The sequence below is a fragment of the Stenella coeruleoalba genome, assembly GCF_951394435.1.
Source record: "Stenella coeruleoalba genome assembly, chromosome: 20".
In the NCBI taxonomy this organism is placed as follows: domain Eukaryota; kingdom Metazoa; phylum Chordata; class Mammalia; order Artiodactyla; family Delphinidae; genus Stenella; species Stenella coeruleoalba.
In genome coordinates, this window is record NC_137166.1 from 6,721,119 (window position 1) to 6,734,427 (window position 13,309).

Below are 13,309 nucleotides of genomic sequence, written 5' to 3' on the forward strand. Positions count from 1 at the left end.
ACTGAGTGACTGAGTCAATGATGAGTCAATACAGCCTCACCCACAGTTCCGTAAGGCCACTTTACAATTTTAAATGTTGCACTGAAATATCGCTAATCTTGTTGACTAAGTTTGGGGGCCCTCACCCAAGTCTTGCCCCACACAACTCACTAAATAAAGTCTGGGTTTCCAGCCCAGCCCCACCCAAGTCTGGCCTAAGCTGCCACCACTTGCCTCACGGCACCCCACCCCACCAGCTGCGAGGAGAAGGTGCGTGCCCCGGGCAAGACGGCCATTACCAGAAGGACAGGGTGTAGTCATTGGGGTACGTCTCGCTCTCCCGCACCAAGAAGGTCCCATCCTTGCCCCCCGTCTCGGCGCAGTATTCCTGCAGGAGCTTCTCGGCGCTTGTCCTCTTCTCCACCTTCTTGTGGAACCACTTCTCCCCGAAATGCAGCTCCGTGGGGGCTATATCCTGGGCCGCAAAGAGAGGAGGGGTTTCTGAAAACCCGGACCAGACCCCCAGTATCATCAGGCTAGTCCCTCGGTGTATGCTGATTCCTGAATAACAGACTGGACTGGGTAACAGACCAAAAACGGCCTCAGCTCACTTTTACCCCGAGAGGTCTGGGAAGCCAGCCTCCACTGCCCTCCCCACCCTCCAGCCACCTACTCCTGACACCTCCCCATTTGTGGTGGCCTCCTGGAGTTCTGAGTCCCGGGATAAGGGGTCCCCAGTACAGCCCTCAACTCTACTGTACAGGAAGCCTGAGAGCCATAATACCGTGGGGGCTGCACTCAAGGGACAGTACCAAGGATGACCAGCAGCCCCGGGGGGGAGGGCAGCAGAGCCAGGAACAGGCTAGTGGGTAAGGCTGGACAGAACATCCAAATGTCCCCATCCTCCCCAGGGAGCACAGGCCAAGTACGCCTTTCAGAGAGCAGGAAAGACACCTGAACCTCACTGGCTAAGCACATGGGCCAGCCAGCCAATCCGAGAAGAGCCAGGCAAGCCTTGGTACCCGAAGAGGCAGCTCCTTGGACTGAGCATGTCCAGGCCTGCCGGCCACCGGGTGAGAGCAGCATTACAGGAGGTGTCCACCTACCGGGGGCTGTTCATCTTCCATAGTCTGTTCAATGTCATCGCTGAAGGACAGCTTGGCATCAGCAATGGCACAGTAGTGCCGAGTCCATTTCTACAAAGTGAAACCAGCGTTAGGGCTTCCCCAAAGTCTCTGCTCCATCAACTCTGAGGCCCAAGGCCCCTGCCTGGCATCACCCCAGCATCCACTGGGGACTCGCCTTCCCCACTCTTGGAGCCATTTATGGTGGTTTCACAGAATTCGATCCCCTGTGAGACATTTCTTTTAAAGCATCTATTTATTCTGGGGTTCTTCTGGCATTTTCAGGGCTTCTTTATTCAGGGTGTCTACGGGTAGACACAACGTAGTACTGTATTCCTTTAATCTGAAGGCTTTTACGAATGATGGGATTGTTTTCTGTGTGTGTGTCCTCACGACTGTCTTTTTCTATTTCACCCATTTTTTAAGACTTTCAGGATTTCTCAGCCAGCCTGTCTAGAGACCCTTTCTTCAACATTTAAATGTGACTTCATTCTATATTTAAATTTCAACCATTTTTAATTTTTATTCCTAGAATATAAGAATAGACATGTAAAAACATACTCAAATGCAGAAAGACAAACATAACATGATACCACTTAATATGTAGAATCTAAAAAATAATGCAAATGAACCTAAACACAAAACAGAAGCAGACTCACAGACGGAAAACAAGCTTAGGGTTACCAAAGGGGAACGTTGGGGGGAGGAATACATTAGGAATATGGGATTAACAGATACAAACTACTACACATAAAATAGATAAGCAACAGGACCTACTGTATAGCACAGGGAACTATATTCAGTATCTTGTAATAACCTATAATGGAAAATAATCTGAAATACATACATATATATATATAACTGAATCACTTTGCTGCACACCTGAAACTAACACACCATTGTAAATCAAATACACTTCAAGCAGTGAATCAATGAATTGATCAATACCTACTCAAATAGATTGCCATGTTACGTTATGGGATATGAGAAGTGGCATTAACATTCAAAATGCCTCATTCCCATCAAAAAATAATGTTTCCTTGGGACTCCCCTGGCGGTCCAGTGGTTAGGACTCTGCGCTTCCCCTGCAGGGGGTCCCGGGTTGGATCCCTGGTCAGGGGAACTAAGATCCTGAAAGCCACGTGGCTCGGCCAAAAATAACAGTAATAATGTTTCCAGTGGAACTGCCTCAGATTGGAGGACACTAAGGGGTTAGGACAACGAACTGCATTATCACATCCGAGATTGCATCCTGGGTCAGAAAAAGGACATGAGTGGACAAACTGGAATGAGGTCCACAAATTAGTTGGTAGTATTGTGCCCAATGTTCAATTCCTCGTTATGATAATTATACTCTGGTTACAGAGGATGTTACTATTTGGGGAAACTGGGTGAAGCACGTATGAGAACTCTCTGTGCTTGTATGTGTGTGAGAATCTAGAGTATGTTACATTGAATATAAAACTACTTCAAAATAAAACACTCATGATGCAAAAGAAAAATAGTTTCCTTAAAATGACAAATTCACTTGGCACAAAGTGGGAGTGAGACAGGAATCCTCCCGGAGCTCTCCAGCAGGCCGTAACACATTCAGGGCTCTGAGAAGGGGCGCGAGAAGACGCACCTGGTCGATAGAATCCCACATGTACAGTTCACCCTGCTGCCTGTGTTCATCTTTCTTGTCCTCCACGTTGACATCCACGTCACCTCGGGGGCCCAGCTTCTTATGCTGAGGGGAAAAATACACAAAGCCTGTCTCCCTAAGACCCAGGTTAGGATCTGTGAGCCAGCAAACGTTCATTCACATCAGCCAGGCATCCACCGGATCGTCCCACCTCAGGGCCTTTGCACTGTCTGTTCTCTCTGCCCGGCTTCTCTCTCACTACACTGCGCTCTGTGCTCGGCGTCACCTCCTCAGAGGAGCTTCCCTAAAAACAGCCCACACTCCCCCTCCCACCCCTGCCACTCTCTAGCCCCTGGCAGTTCATCTTCACGCTCTTTAGCCTAAGTGTATCTACGTATCTATCTGTCTTCTGTCTGTCTTCCCTGCTAGATTATAAGCCCCATGAGGGCAGGGACTTTGTTTTGTTCCCTGTTGAACCTCCTGCACTAGGTTAGCAGATAGCGCTCGATAAATATTCAATGAATCAATGATGCGCCCGCATTCTCCAGCACACAGAGGGCAAGGCAAGATCACAGCCAGCCCATGGGCACAGGCTGTGCAGGGCAGTGGAAGGCACACTGGGGATGCAGATTTAGAAGACCTGGGTGCAAACAGCACTGCTGCTGCTGTATCGGCTGTGTGACCCTGAGCAGGTGGCCGCACCTCTCTGAACCTCTCGTGTCTCATCTGCAAGCCTAAGAGGATGATTACGACAACGGCCACCTGGGCGAGTTCACTGACTGCCCATGTGGACTAGCCTTGATAAGTCCCAGTTGTGGTGACCTGGTGGAGGGAGCTCAGGATTGGGAGTCAGACCTGGGCTTGAATTCAGGGCCTATCACCTTCCTCGCTGTGTGGCCTTGGCTGCATGACCATCTGTCTCAGTGACTTGCCCTGTAAAATGGGGGTAACAGGGACTTCCCCGGTGGCCCAGTGGCTAAGACTCCGCACTCCCAACGCAGGGGGCCTGGGTTAGATCCCTGGTCAGGGAGCTAGATCCCACACGCCACAGCTAAGAGTTCGCATGCTACGACTAAGATACCGCATGCCGCAACTAAAGATCCCACATGCCACAACTGAAGATCCCACATGCCGCAACGAAGACCCAGCGCAGCCAAATAAATAAATAAATATATTTTTTAAATGGGGGTAACATAGCCCCCCTGTCCCGTAAGGCAGTGGGCGTGTAGGATACCTGTAGATAGTGCAGCACGACATAAATGTTCCATTTTGTTCCATCTTTGGCAGGAACTAACTGTGTAACCTCAGCTGAGTCAACCTCTAGACCTCAGGGTCCTCACCTGTCAGGTGGGCTGGGGGCCCGGGATTATCAGTCCTGCAGGTCTGCCATGAGACTGAATAACACTGACGACCGTGCCCAGCCCAGTGTGTGGCACTCAGTGATCACGTCACAAATGCTACGTCCACCCCTTTTCCCTGAAATTGAAAGGGCTGAACCAAGAGGTACCACAGGTGGGGCAGTGGGAGCTCTAAAAGGAGTCTTCACACCCTAAAACAAGCGCTGGAAAATACATGGGGACACGCAGAGAGCTGTTCTAACAGAAACCGAGGGAAGCCACGGGGGAGCCGGGAACAGAGAGATGCAACGAGGTTCCCTGAAGACTGACTGCCAAACCTGAGGAGCCCTGGACACCTCCCCAGCCCGGCCAAGCACCCTCTGCCTCTCATCCCACCTTCCTCACGCTGGAAGCTTCCCTGAGCGTCTCAATGGAACCTGCCCCGGGATCTTAGCCGATTTCTCCAAATATGCTGGTGCTTTGATCCCTGAGGGCACCAGCCTCCTCCTCTCTGGATGGGCCTCAGCCAAAGCCCCCTCACAATTTGGTGTTTCTCTGTCAAGCGGTTTGTCTCCCTAGAAGACCATGATCTCCTGGCATGTAGGAAATATCCCCAATGCATCTTAGTGGTCCAGTGACAATCTAGGGAACATACCACGCGTTCACACTACCCCACCTTCATGGATGTCATCCCCGAAGCCGAAGGGCCTTCTCCCTTCTCTGCCTGGTAAATCCCTTTCTGTCCTTCCTACGAACCTGCCAGCTGTCACTGAAATCCACGCCGCTCCTCCCACCAACGGCTGCCCAGCTAGAGTCAGCCCCTGCAGATGGTGCGGTCATGTGACTAAGTTCTCACGCACTGGACACAACAGCCCAGGACTGTCCAACTGATGTCCCACCTGCTTACCAGGAATCACTCGCCCTGGACCCCTCACATTCCCGTTTCTACGAGCTGGAGCTCAATGTGCCTTGCAACCCAGCATGGACCACACGCAAGGACAGTGCCTCCTACGGCAGATCCTTTGCCAGTTCTGTGGCATGGACCCCCTCTGAAGTCTGGGGAAGACTACGGATGCCTTTCTCAGAATAATGTTTATAATGCATAAAATGAAAGGAGAATCCAATTATATCGAAATACAGCTACCAAGTAAATAAAAAATACTTGCAATATACGAATACATGTACTTCTTTACTAACATCTTCCAAAAGATCTACAGGCAGATCTAATAACCATCATAGTTTTAAAGTAGTGACGAGCACACGTTATCTTGAGATATTGGCAGCAATGGCAGAAGTGCTATGAAATTATCCATGATTTCTGCTGGTGACGAAGCCTCAAGCGGCTTGTTGCCAACATTCATAATGGAAGGAAATGTTAAGTTTCACCTACATGTTAATCAAGAGACACCATTTTTGCCCAAAGTTCACACGCCACCTCTCAAGTTTTATCTGTGGACTCTCTGGGGGTCTGCAGAACCCCATCCGAAAACCCCTTCCCTGGGAGACCACAGACCAAGATGAGAACATCCTGAGTCCCCGGACAGCCTCGCGGACCAGAGCTCAGAGCTCCTAGACTACTCTCCCGCACATCGAGTCTTGAACTTACATGACTGAAGCCACGGTCCGTCTGGTCTCTTGACCCTAGTGATATACATGCCCAAACGTCACCCCTCCTGGCATCTGTGGTGCAGCCGTCACTCACCCCTCCCCACAGCCACCTGTCGCCCCTAGTACACGCAGCCCTCTGGGGCAACTGTTCACTCCCAGCCCAGCCCCCAGGTGAGAACAGAGCCTGGTGGAACAGCCCCAGCTCCTCACGAGGGCCTGACGCAGAGCGGGACATGGTGAAGACTGGCCAAGACAAATGCACGGGAGTGAGTGAACACTTCTGGGGCACCTGCTGTGGGACAGGGCAGTTCCAAGCGCTCCGCACACGGCCTTCCGCGTTACGCTCGCAGCACGTGAACGATGCGGGTTCTGTGGTGAACCCCCAGACCGCGAGGACTCAGAGGCGGCGGGAGGTGAAGCGACCTGGCCCGGGTCAGGCGCGAGGTCAGCGAGGAGAACGGGGAGCCCGTGCCCCGAGCCGCCGGCTCTCCCCACGTGAGCGGCAGCCCCGGGCCGCTACCTTGATGATGATCTTCTCCCGCAGCTGGCTGGGCGACGGCAGCTGGTCAGCACTGGCCTCCGTGGGCTTGGTCAGCAGCAGGTCGCCGAACGCCTCCTTGAACACCCTGGCCATGTGGCGCTGCTGCTGCACGCAGCAGTGCTCCTCGATGGACAGGATCACGGGGAAGCTGCGGGGCGGGGAGGGAGGGAGGGGCGCTCAGCAAGCGGGACGGGCCGCCCACGCAGGGCTGCCTGGCCCGGCCTCCGGGACCAGGGCGTGCCCTGTGCTCTCGGCCTCGGGGCACGACAGCGCTCAGCTGGGGCTTCTCAGCAGCGACTTTGGCCAGGATGGAGCCTGGGGTGGGCTGTGTGTGTGCGGGGGGGTATCTGTGTCGCTATGTGGGGTGTACATGTGTGTCTGTACGTGGAGAATATACGTCTGATCGTGTGTCTGCGGAGGGGTGTCTGTGTGTCTTTGTGTTCCAGGGGTGTCCTATGCGGGCGGTGCCTCTGCACGTGAGCATCTGTGTGGGATGTGCGTGAATGTACGTGCGCGTGCGCTGGGGGGAAGGGGGCGTCTGCGCCCATCCGTGGGGGGGCTGCCCGTGTCTGTGAGAGGGTGTCTCTGAGTGTGTGTGTGTGTGTCCATGCAGGGTGTGTCTGCAGGGGGGGTATGTTTGTGTGTGTGTCTGTCCACCCAACCCTAGCTGCCTTCCCCTTAAAGGTGAACCACCAGGAAGGAAATCAGCCAACTGACCTCGAGGTGACAAAGGCATGGTCCTTGATGGCCTGCACGACGTCATCAAACTTGATCTTGGTGGTTCGCGTCCAGCCGTGGTAGATGATGGGCTTCCCGTCGGGCCCGTCCCAGCAGTCCACTGAGGGCAGAGACGTGCAGTCTCAGCACCCGCGCCTCCCTAGTCCACTGATGGCGGCCACGCTGCCCGGGTGACGACCGCGCCACCAGCCCCGGCCCCCGCACTGGCTCAGTCACCAGGACCCCGGGGCCAGACCCGGTATCGCCCTCAGGGGCCACCAACATGAGGACACGTGTTACCTATGCGGTTACAGGAAGATTTTGGTCGTCTAATTAAAGCTCCCGCTGTCCAAAAGAAACAAAACGTTTCTTTTTTAACAAGAGATTTATCATGTGTTTTATCTTCTGATTTGACTTGTCTAAACCTTGGCTTGCTTCTTCTGCCAGCGGAAAGGATACAGAGCAATGGGAAATTTATTTTTAAAGATTCACGGTAAAATATTCAGACCGAACTAGGTTATGCAGAAGGTGAGCATCCCCTATATATATTTTTTTTTTTTTTGCTGTACGCGGGCCTCTCACTGTTGTGGCCTCTCCCGTTGCGGAGCACAGGCTCCGGACGCGCAGGCTCAGCGGCCATGGCTCACGGGCCCAGCTGCTCTGCGGCATGTGGGATCTTCCCGGACCGGGGCACGAACCCGCGTCCCCTGCATCGGCAGGCGGACTCTCAACCACTGCGCCACCAGGGAAGCCCTCCCCTATATTTTTGACCCCCAAAAATAGGAATAGGAGCTGACAGTTTCAAACTTGATTTTTCACATTTGCTTTTTCCTAAGGAGGGACAAAGGCATGAATTAAGCAACGCTCTGTAGGAATAACTGCCGCTAAGGCCTGATGCCCTGATGGATGCTTTTGATGAAACCGGAGCCTACATCAGTCGTTTGTGCCTCTTCTCAGCCCGGTACAGCCATGAGCCTCGGGCGCTGAGTCGGGCCGGGGGCGAAGGGTGGGGGGACAGGAGGAAGCACCGGCCCCCGGCCACGTCCGGGGCCTGGAATCACCTCTGCCGGGGTGGCTGTGAGCAACTGGGGACAAAGAGTCAGGGTGGGGCTTCCCTGGTGGCACAGTGGTTGCGAGTCCGCCTGCCGATGCAGGGGACGCGGGTTCGTGACCCGGTCCGGGAGGATCCCGCATGCCGCGGAGCGGATGGGCCCGTGAGCCATGGCCGCTGAGCCTGCGCGTCCGGAGCCTGTTCTTGGCAACGGGAGAGGCCACAGCAGTGAGAGGCCCGCGTACCGCAGGAAAAAAAAAAAAAAAAGAGTCAGGGCGGCGGCCATGGCAGGGCCATTGCTGAAGCACGCAGGGTGTCTGCTGCCTCGAACACAGCAGCCCAGAAAGAAGCCGAGGGACAGGAGGACAGTAAGGCCGTCCTGGCTGCTGGCCTCCCAGCCCCTCCACTGTATCCAGACACTTTCTGGAGCCCAAGGTGCTGTGGCTCCAGCCTGGCCCGGCTCAACACCACTCCTCGTCGTGGCGACCTTCTCTTCTGGGGAAAGGTCCCCGGCTGGTGGCCGCGTGGCTCACCCCAGATGCTACGGGCACCTGGGTTCTCCCTCCATCTGTCCCGTGCATCCCCACTACTCGGGCCTCCAAACAAACAAAGCATCCAGCAACAACACGGCCAGTCGCAGCCCGCCGACCACGTGGCCGCCAGCGCGAAGGGGGTACTCACGCTCAATGCAGCGGCAGCCCATCCGCAGACAGCGGATATAGGCCTCCGGGGACGACTCGCTCCGAAGCTGGTCACCCGTGAGGTACCTGGACGAGAGGAGGTGGGCGGCTGTGTGGGAGCAGGCCTGCAGCTCAGGGCATCCCCGGGGAACTTCTCAGCCCGAGCTCCCAAAGGCCCGAGTTCTCCCTGTCCACAAAGACCCCCATTTAGGATCCGGGCCAGACACATGCAGTCGTGTGGCCGAGCCAGTCATGAGACTCAGGCCGTGATCGTGGGCTATAAGGATAACCATCCTGGCAATCCAAGTGTGGGCTCGAGAACGTGTGTTCTTTCGAGGAGAATTCGGTCAAAGGGTGTCAGGCAGGAGACTGACGTATGATGATAAATTACCAACCCCCCTGCCCCACCGCTGCCCACTAGGCCCTCAGTCTCAACAGGGCAGAGATGGGCCATCATTCTGATACCAGGGCCCCAGGCCAAGCACAGAACAGATGGGACTTACCACCCTATGAACTATGTCCACCAAAACTGACGTGAAAATACCTATTTTTCTCACTCTCCTCCTGACCACATTCCCCCTTTAAGAGTCTGTGGTGCTCAGCTGTTTTCTAGGTTTGGCAGGACTGACCATTCTAAGACACAAACTCAAACCAACGGACGTGGTGGGGAAGAGAGAACCATGAAGTCAATTGGCCCCGGAAAAGGAAGGTACCTTCCAAAATGCCGGGAGGTGAACTTAAGGGCCTTCTCTCCAACTCCTGCCCGGACTGACACTTGGTAAAGTACCAGTCGACAGCTCTCTGGATGCCCAGAACCCAGGGCCTCCACCCCCTCACCTGACAAAGCAGACTGAGTAACAGAATTTGAGTGTAACACCCATTTCTCCCTTCCCGTCTGCTCTTTTTTGCAATCTTCCAAAGATATGCAATTTAGTGTGGTGTTCTCTGGCCTAAAAGCTATCAGCGGCTCCCACTGCCACTGCCCTCGCTCTGACCTCAACGATTCCACTCAAGCTGACCCTCCTGTCCTCCTCTCCTGCCACTCACCCTGCCAGGTTCTACACTCTAGTCCTACTAGAACCCCCCCAGTTCCTCCTGCCCCTGGACCTTCGCACATGCCGTTCCTCTGTCTGAACCCTCCTCCTCGCCTCACCACCTGTTCTTCTCTCACCAACGCCGGCTCATCGTGAAGACTCAAAGGAGGCCTTTTCCCCTCCAAGCTCATGAGGACGGGGCTGCTCCTGCCCTTTTCACTGCTGTATCCCCAGCACCCAGCAAGCACAGGGCCTGGCACAGGGCAAACTCTCAGTAAATATCAGTTCAGTGACTAATTCAGTTGCTTTCCTGTGACCACTAAGAATGAGATGCCCAAACAGTGCCAACCAGCTTTGTTGACTTGCTTCTTAGGGCCACAGAAAAAGGTTTATTATTGCAAAACCAACTGGGAAAGAGAGATGTGTCCCCCCATCCTCCAGAAGCTTTCATATATTCCAATCTGAGCAGCGAGGGCCTGCACTCTGCCCACGCGCTTTGCCAGAGCAGTGCCCTTGAGTGCCCACCGTATTGCCCTTCACCTGCCTGACCCGCTGCAGGCTCGCCGTGAAACTCACGTGTTATGTGATGAGGAGATCCAGTAATGGGACAAGGGGTTGTTCATGTCCTGCACATCCACCACGTCATACTTCTCATCCCAAATGCTGTTCTCCCGGGAAAACAGGTACGTGAGGAACTAGGAGAGTCACAAACACAAAGAGGGGATCATCACACTGAGGACGGGTGGTGCCGGGTTCTTCTGGGTCTGTGTCAACACGGGGAGATGGTACATGAACATTCAACAGATGGCCTCCAGACCTCAGTTACCCAGGTTTTCAGTGCAGAAAACTCAGACTGCAATAGGCTGTACCAACACACGTTTCACTGACCTATACGGTATTTACCTTTTTAATGTGTATCCTCAAATATGTGAGGCTACAAGAGTATATGCTGCCCATATATAAGTTTTAAGGCATAATAACATTACGAACAGTTGTGAACCTACATGAGAAACAGAACACGCCAGTATCGTAACATCTAAAAGGCAGGACATTTCATATCCCAGTTCCTGACCCCTTAAAAAAAAAAGAAAAATCAGAAGATTGAGGGACAGTGGGTAACACTCTGTTTCCTGGGAACCACGGTACATGGGACTGGAGCTCCCAGTTCCCCCTCACACAGGGCCAAAAGCACCCATTTCCACATCGTGCAAGAGCCCCAGAAACCTTGGAATTTCCTTGCTCTGCTTGTAATGGTTAGAGACTCCCTGGCACCACACGCCCTCTAGTGACAAAAGCAAAGATCCCGCCCAGGCTACAGGATCAAATAGAGGAGGAGAAAAGTCAAAGGCTGTGATGGTTCAGGACCTGGAAGGAAAAAAAAAGAGTTCTCGACTAAGAGAGCCAGTCTCGGGGCATCTAACGGCAAAGCCCTCCGAGGGAAGAGACCCAGAAAATACACCTCGGAGGACAGACACCTGAATCACAAAGCCATGCCAACAGGACGAGGGGCCCACTTACCTCATCCACGAACAGGAAGGGCTCCGCAGTTTCTCTCATCGTGTCATCAATGAACTTTGTCATCCGCTCACGGACTTTGTTCAGATCCTGAGCCCAGAGCTCCTTAGAACGATAAAGAGAACAAGAAATCATCAGAAAGAGGAACTGCAAAATTCTTTGCCTCTCAGGATCCGGTTTCAGTCGAAGACCCAAACATGGACGTATTCTGCATGCACATGCCATCGAGGCCTTACCCTGTGCAGGGCCAACATTTTCCCTAAAGGACCAGAGAGTAAACATTTTAGACTCTGGGCCCCAACCATTCAATTCTGCTACTGTCGTGCCAAAGGAGCCACAGACAACAGGCACGCAAAGAGCTGTGGCTGCGTTTGTAAATAAAACTTTATTTATAAAAACAGGCAGTGGGCCAGATTTGGCCCCTGGGTGTAGTCTGCCGACTCCTGCTCTACGCTAGTTCTTGATACGCGTTATCACAAGGAGGCGGGGAGCACAGTGACATCAGACCCCTGGGGTTACTCGCCTGGCTGATGCTAAGCAGGTTACACACCTTTTCTGTACCTCCTCATCCGTTACATGGGAATAATGGTACCTACGCACAGAGGCTGTGACGGGCTGGATGAAATAAGGGTCTGTGCTTAACACAGCACCCGGTACACGGAAGGTGCTCAGATCACGGCATTGTGTGAGCAATCGTCATCCTCCCGTGACATCTCGTTTAGTCCAGAAAACTCTGCAGGTCACACACTGTCATCGTCATTTTACAGACAAGGAAACAGAAGCTCAGGACATCACATGATGATCCCGACTTCACACAGCTGGTAAGTAGGAGAGCTGGGCTTCCAAATAACTGAACTTTGGAAAACGGATATAGAATCAGTCCAGATCCGTGAAGCAGTGTGCTGCTCAGACAACAGTAACGTCTGAAACATACATGACCAGTTCAAAAACAGCTTCTGCACGGTCTCAGAACTTCGAAAGCCCTTTAGAAAAAGGATAGATAACATAAAGTAACTTTATTGTTTTCCTCCTCAAACCCTAAAACCCCAAATATTCATAGACAAGAGGATGACACCTGAGCCACAGATTCCACGTTGACTCATGTTTTCTGGGTTCCAAACATTCTAAAATCTCCATCTTTAAGAATCATAAAAGCACATGTGTTACCCGACGTGTGCAGTTGGATGGGAAGGGTCAGATCAGGACATTTGAAACAAGGAAAAGCGTAGGGGCAGACACAAATGAGGTGGGTGCAAATCAGCAATAAGCCTTGCTGTTCATCCTTGCAAATCTACTTGGATAAAGGACACCCAACAGCTGGGAGCTGGGGGAGCATCCAGTTCATTTGAATACAGCAGTGATGCAATCCTTGAATACCAGAGCATGAAACTCAAATTGTAGGATACTTAATGCAAATGCTTTGCCAGCCCTAGACGCCCCCAAAAGGCCAAAAGCTTCCTGCTTCCTTCTCCTAAAAAGCTTTCGCATAAAAAAACACGGGTACTGGACTTCCCTGGTGGCACAGCAGTTAAGAATCCGCCTGCCAATGCAGTGGACATGGGTTCGATCCCTGGTCCAGGAAGATGCCACATGCCGCAGAGCAACTAAGCCTGTGTGCCACAACTACTGAGCCTGTGCTCTAGAGCCCATGAGCCACAACTACTGAGCCCGCGTGCCACAACTACTGAGCCCACGCACCCAACTACTGAAGCCTGCACACTCTAGGGCCCGCGAGCTGCAACTACTGAACCCGCATGCTACAGCTACTGAAGCTCGCGCACCTAGAGCCCATGCTCCGCAACAAGAGAAGCCACCGCAATGAGAAGCCCACGCACTGCTCGCCACAACTAGAGAGAAAAGCCCACGTGCAGTAACAAAGACCCAATGCAGCCAAATAAATTAATTACTTAGTTAATTAAAAAACAAAAACAAAAAAATGGGAACTTAGCTGCTATAACCTGGAACTGCACTAGCTGTAAATAAGAAATCTTCTACCTAAAGGAGTTTAAAATATGAATAGTCTGGGGGGGTAGAAAAATGTATCTACTTGGTGTGGGGTATTGAGTTGGGCAACTATCAATGTAATAATGAAAATGATC

At 52.7% G+C, this 13,309-nt stretch overlaps 1 protein-coding gene across 3 annotated transcripts in view; it reads right to left on the bottom strand.

Annotated features, from left to right (window-relative positions):
* The window catches only part of PLCG2 (phospholipase C gamma 2), a 191,861-nt gene that overhangs the window by 43,176 nt on the left and 135,376 nt on the right, over positions 1–13,309 (bottom strand). For all 3 annotated transcript variants that reach the window (XM_079906383.1, XM_079906384.1, XM_079906382.1), the window contains 8 exons: positions 11,214–11,315; positions 10,272–10,390; positions 8,663–8,748; positions 6,931–7,051; positions 6,193–6,361; positions 2,728–2,832; positions 1,086–1,175; positions 279–454 (listed from right to left, as the gene is read on the bottom strand). In XM_079906383.1, coding sequence (XP_079762509.1) covers positions 279–454; positions 1,086–1,175; positions 2,728–2,832; positions 6,193–6,361; positions 6,931–7,051; positions 8,663–8,748; positions 10,272–10,390; positions 11,214–11,315 — 968 coding nt within the window. The remainder of the gene's footprint in view (positions 1–278; positions 455–1,085; positions 1,176–2,727; positions 2,833–6,192; positions 6,362–6,930; positions 7,052–8,662; positions 8,749–10,271; positions 10,391–11,213; positions 11,316–13,309) is intronic.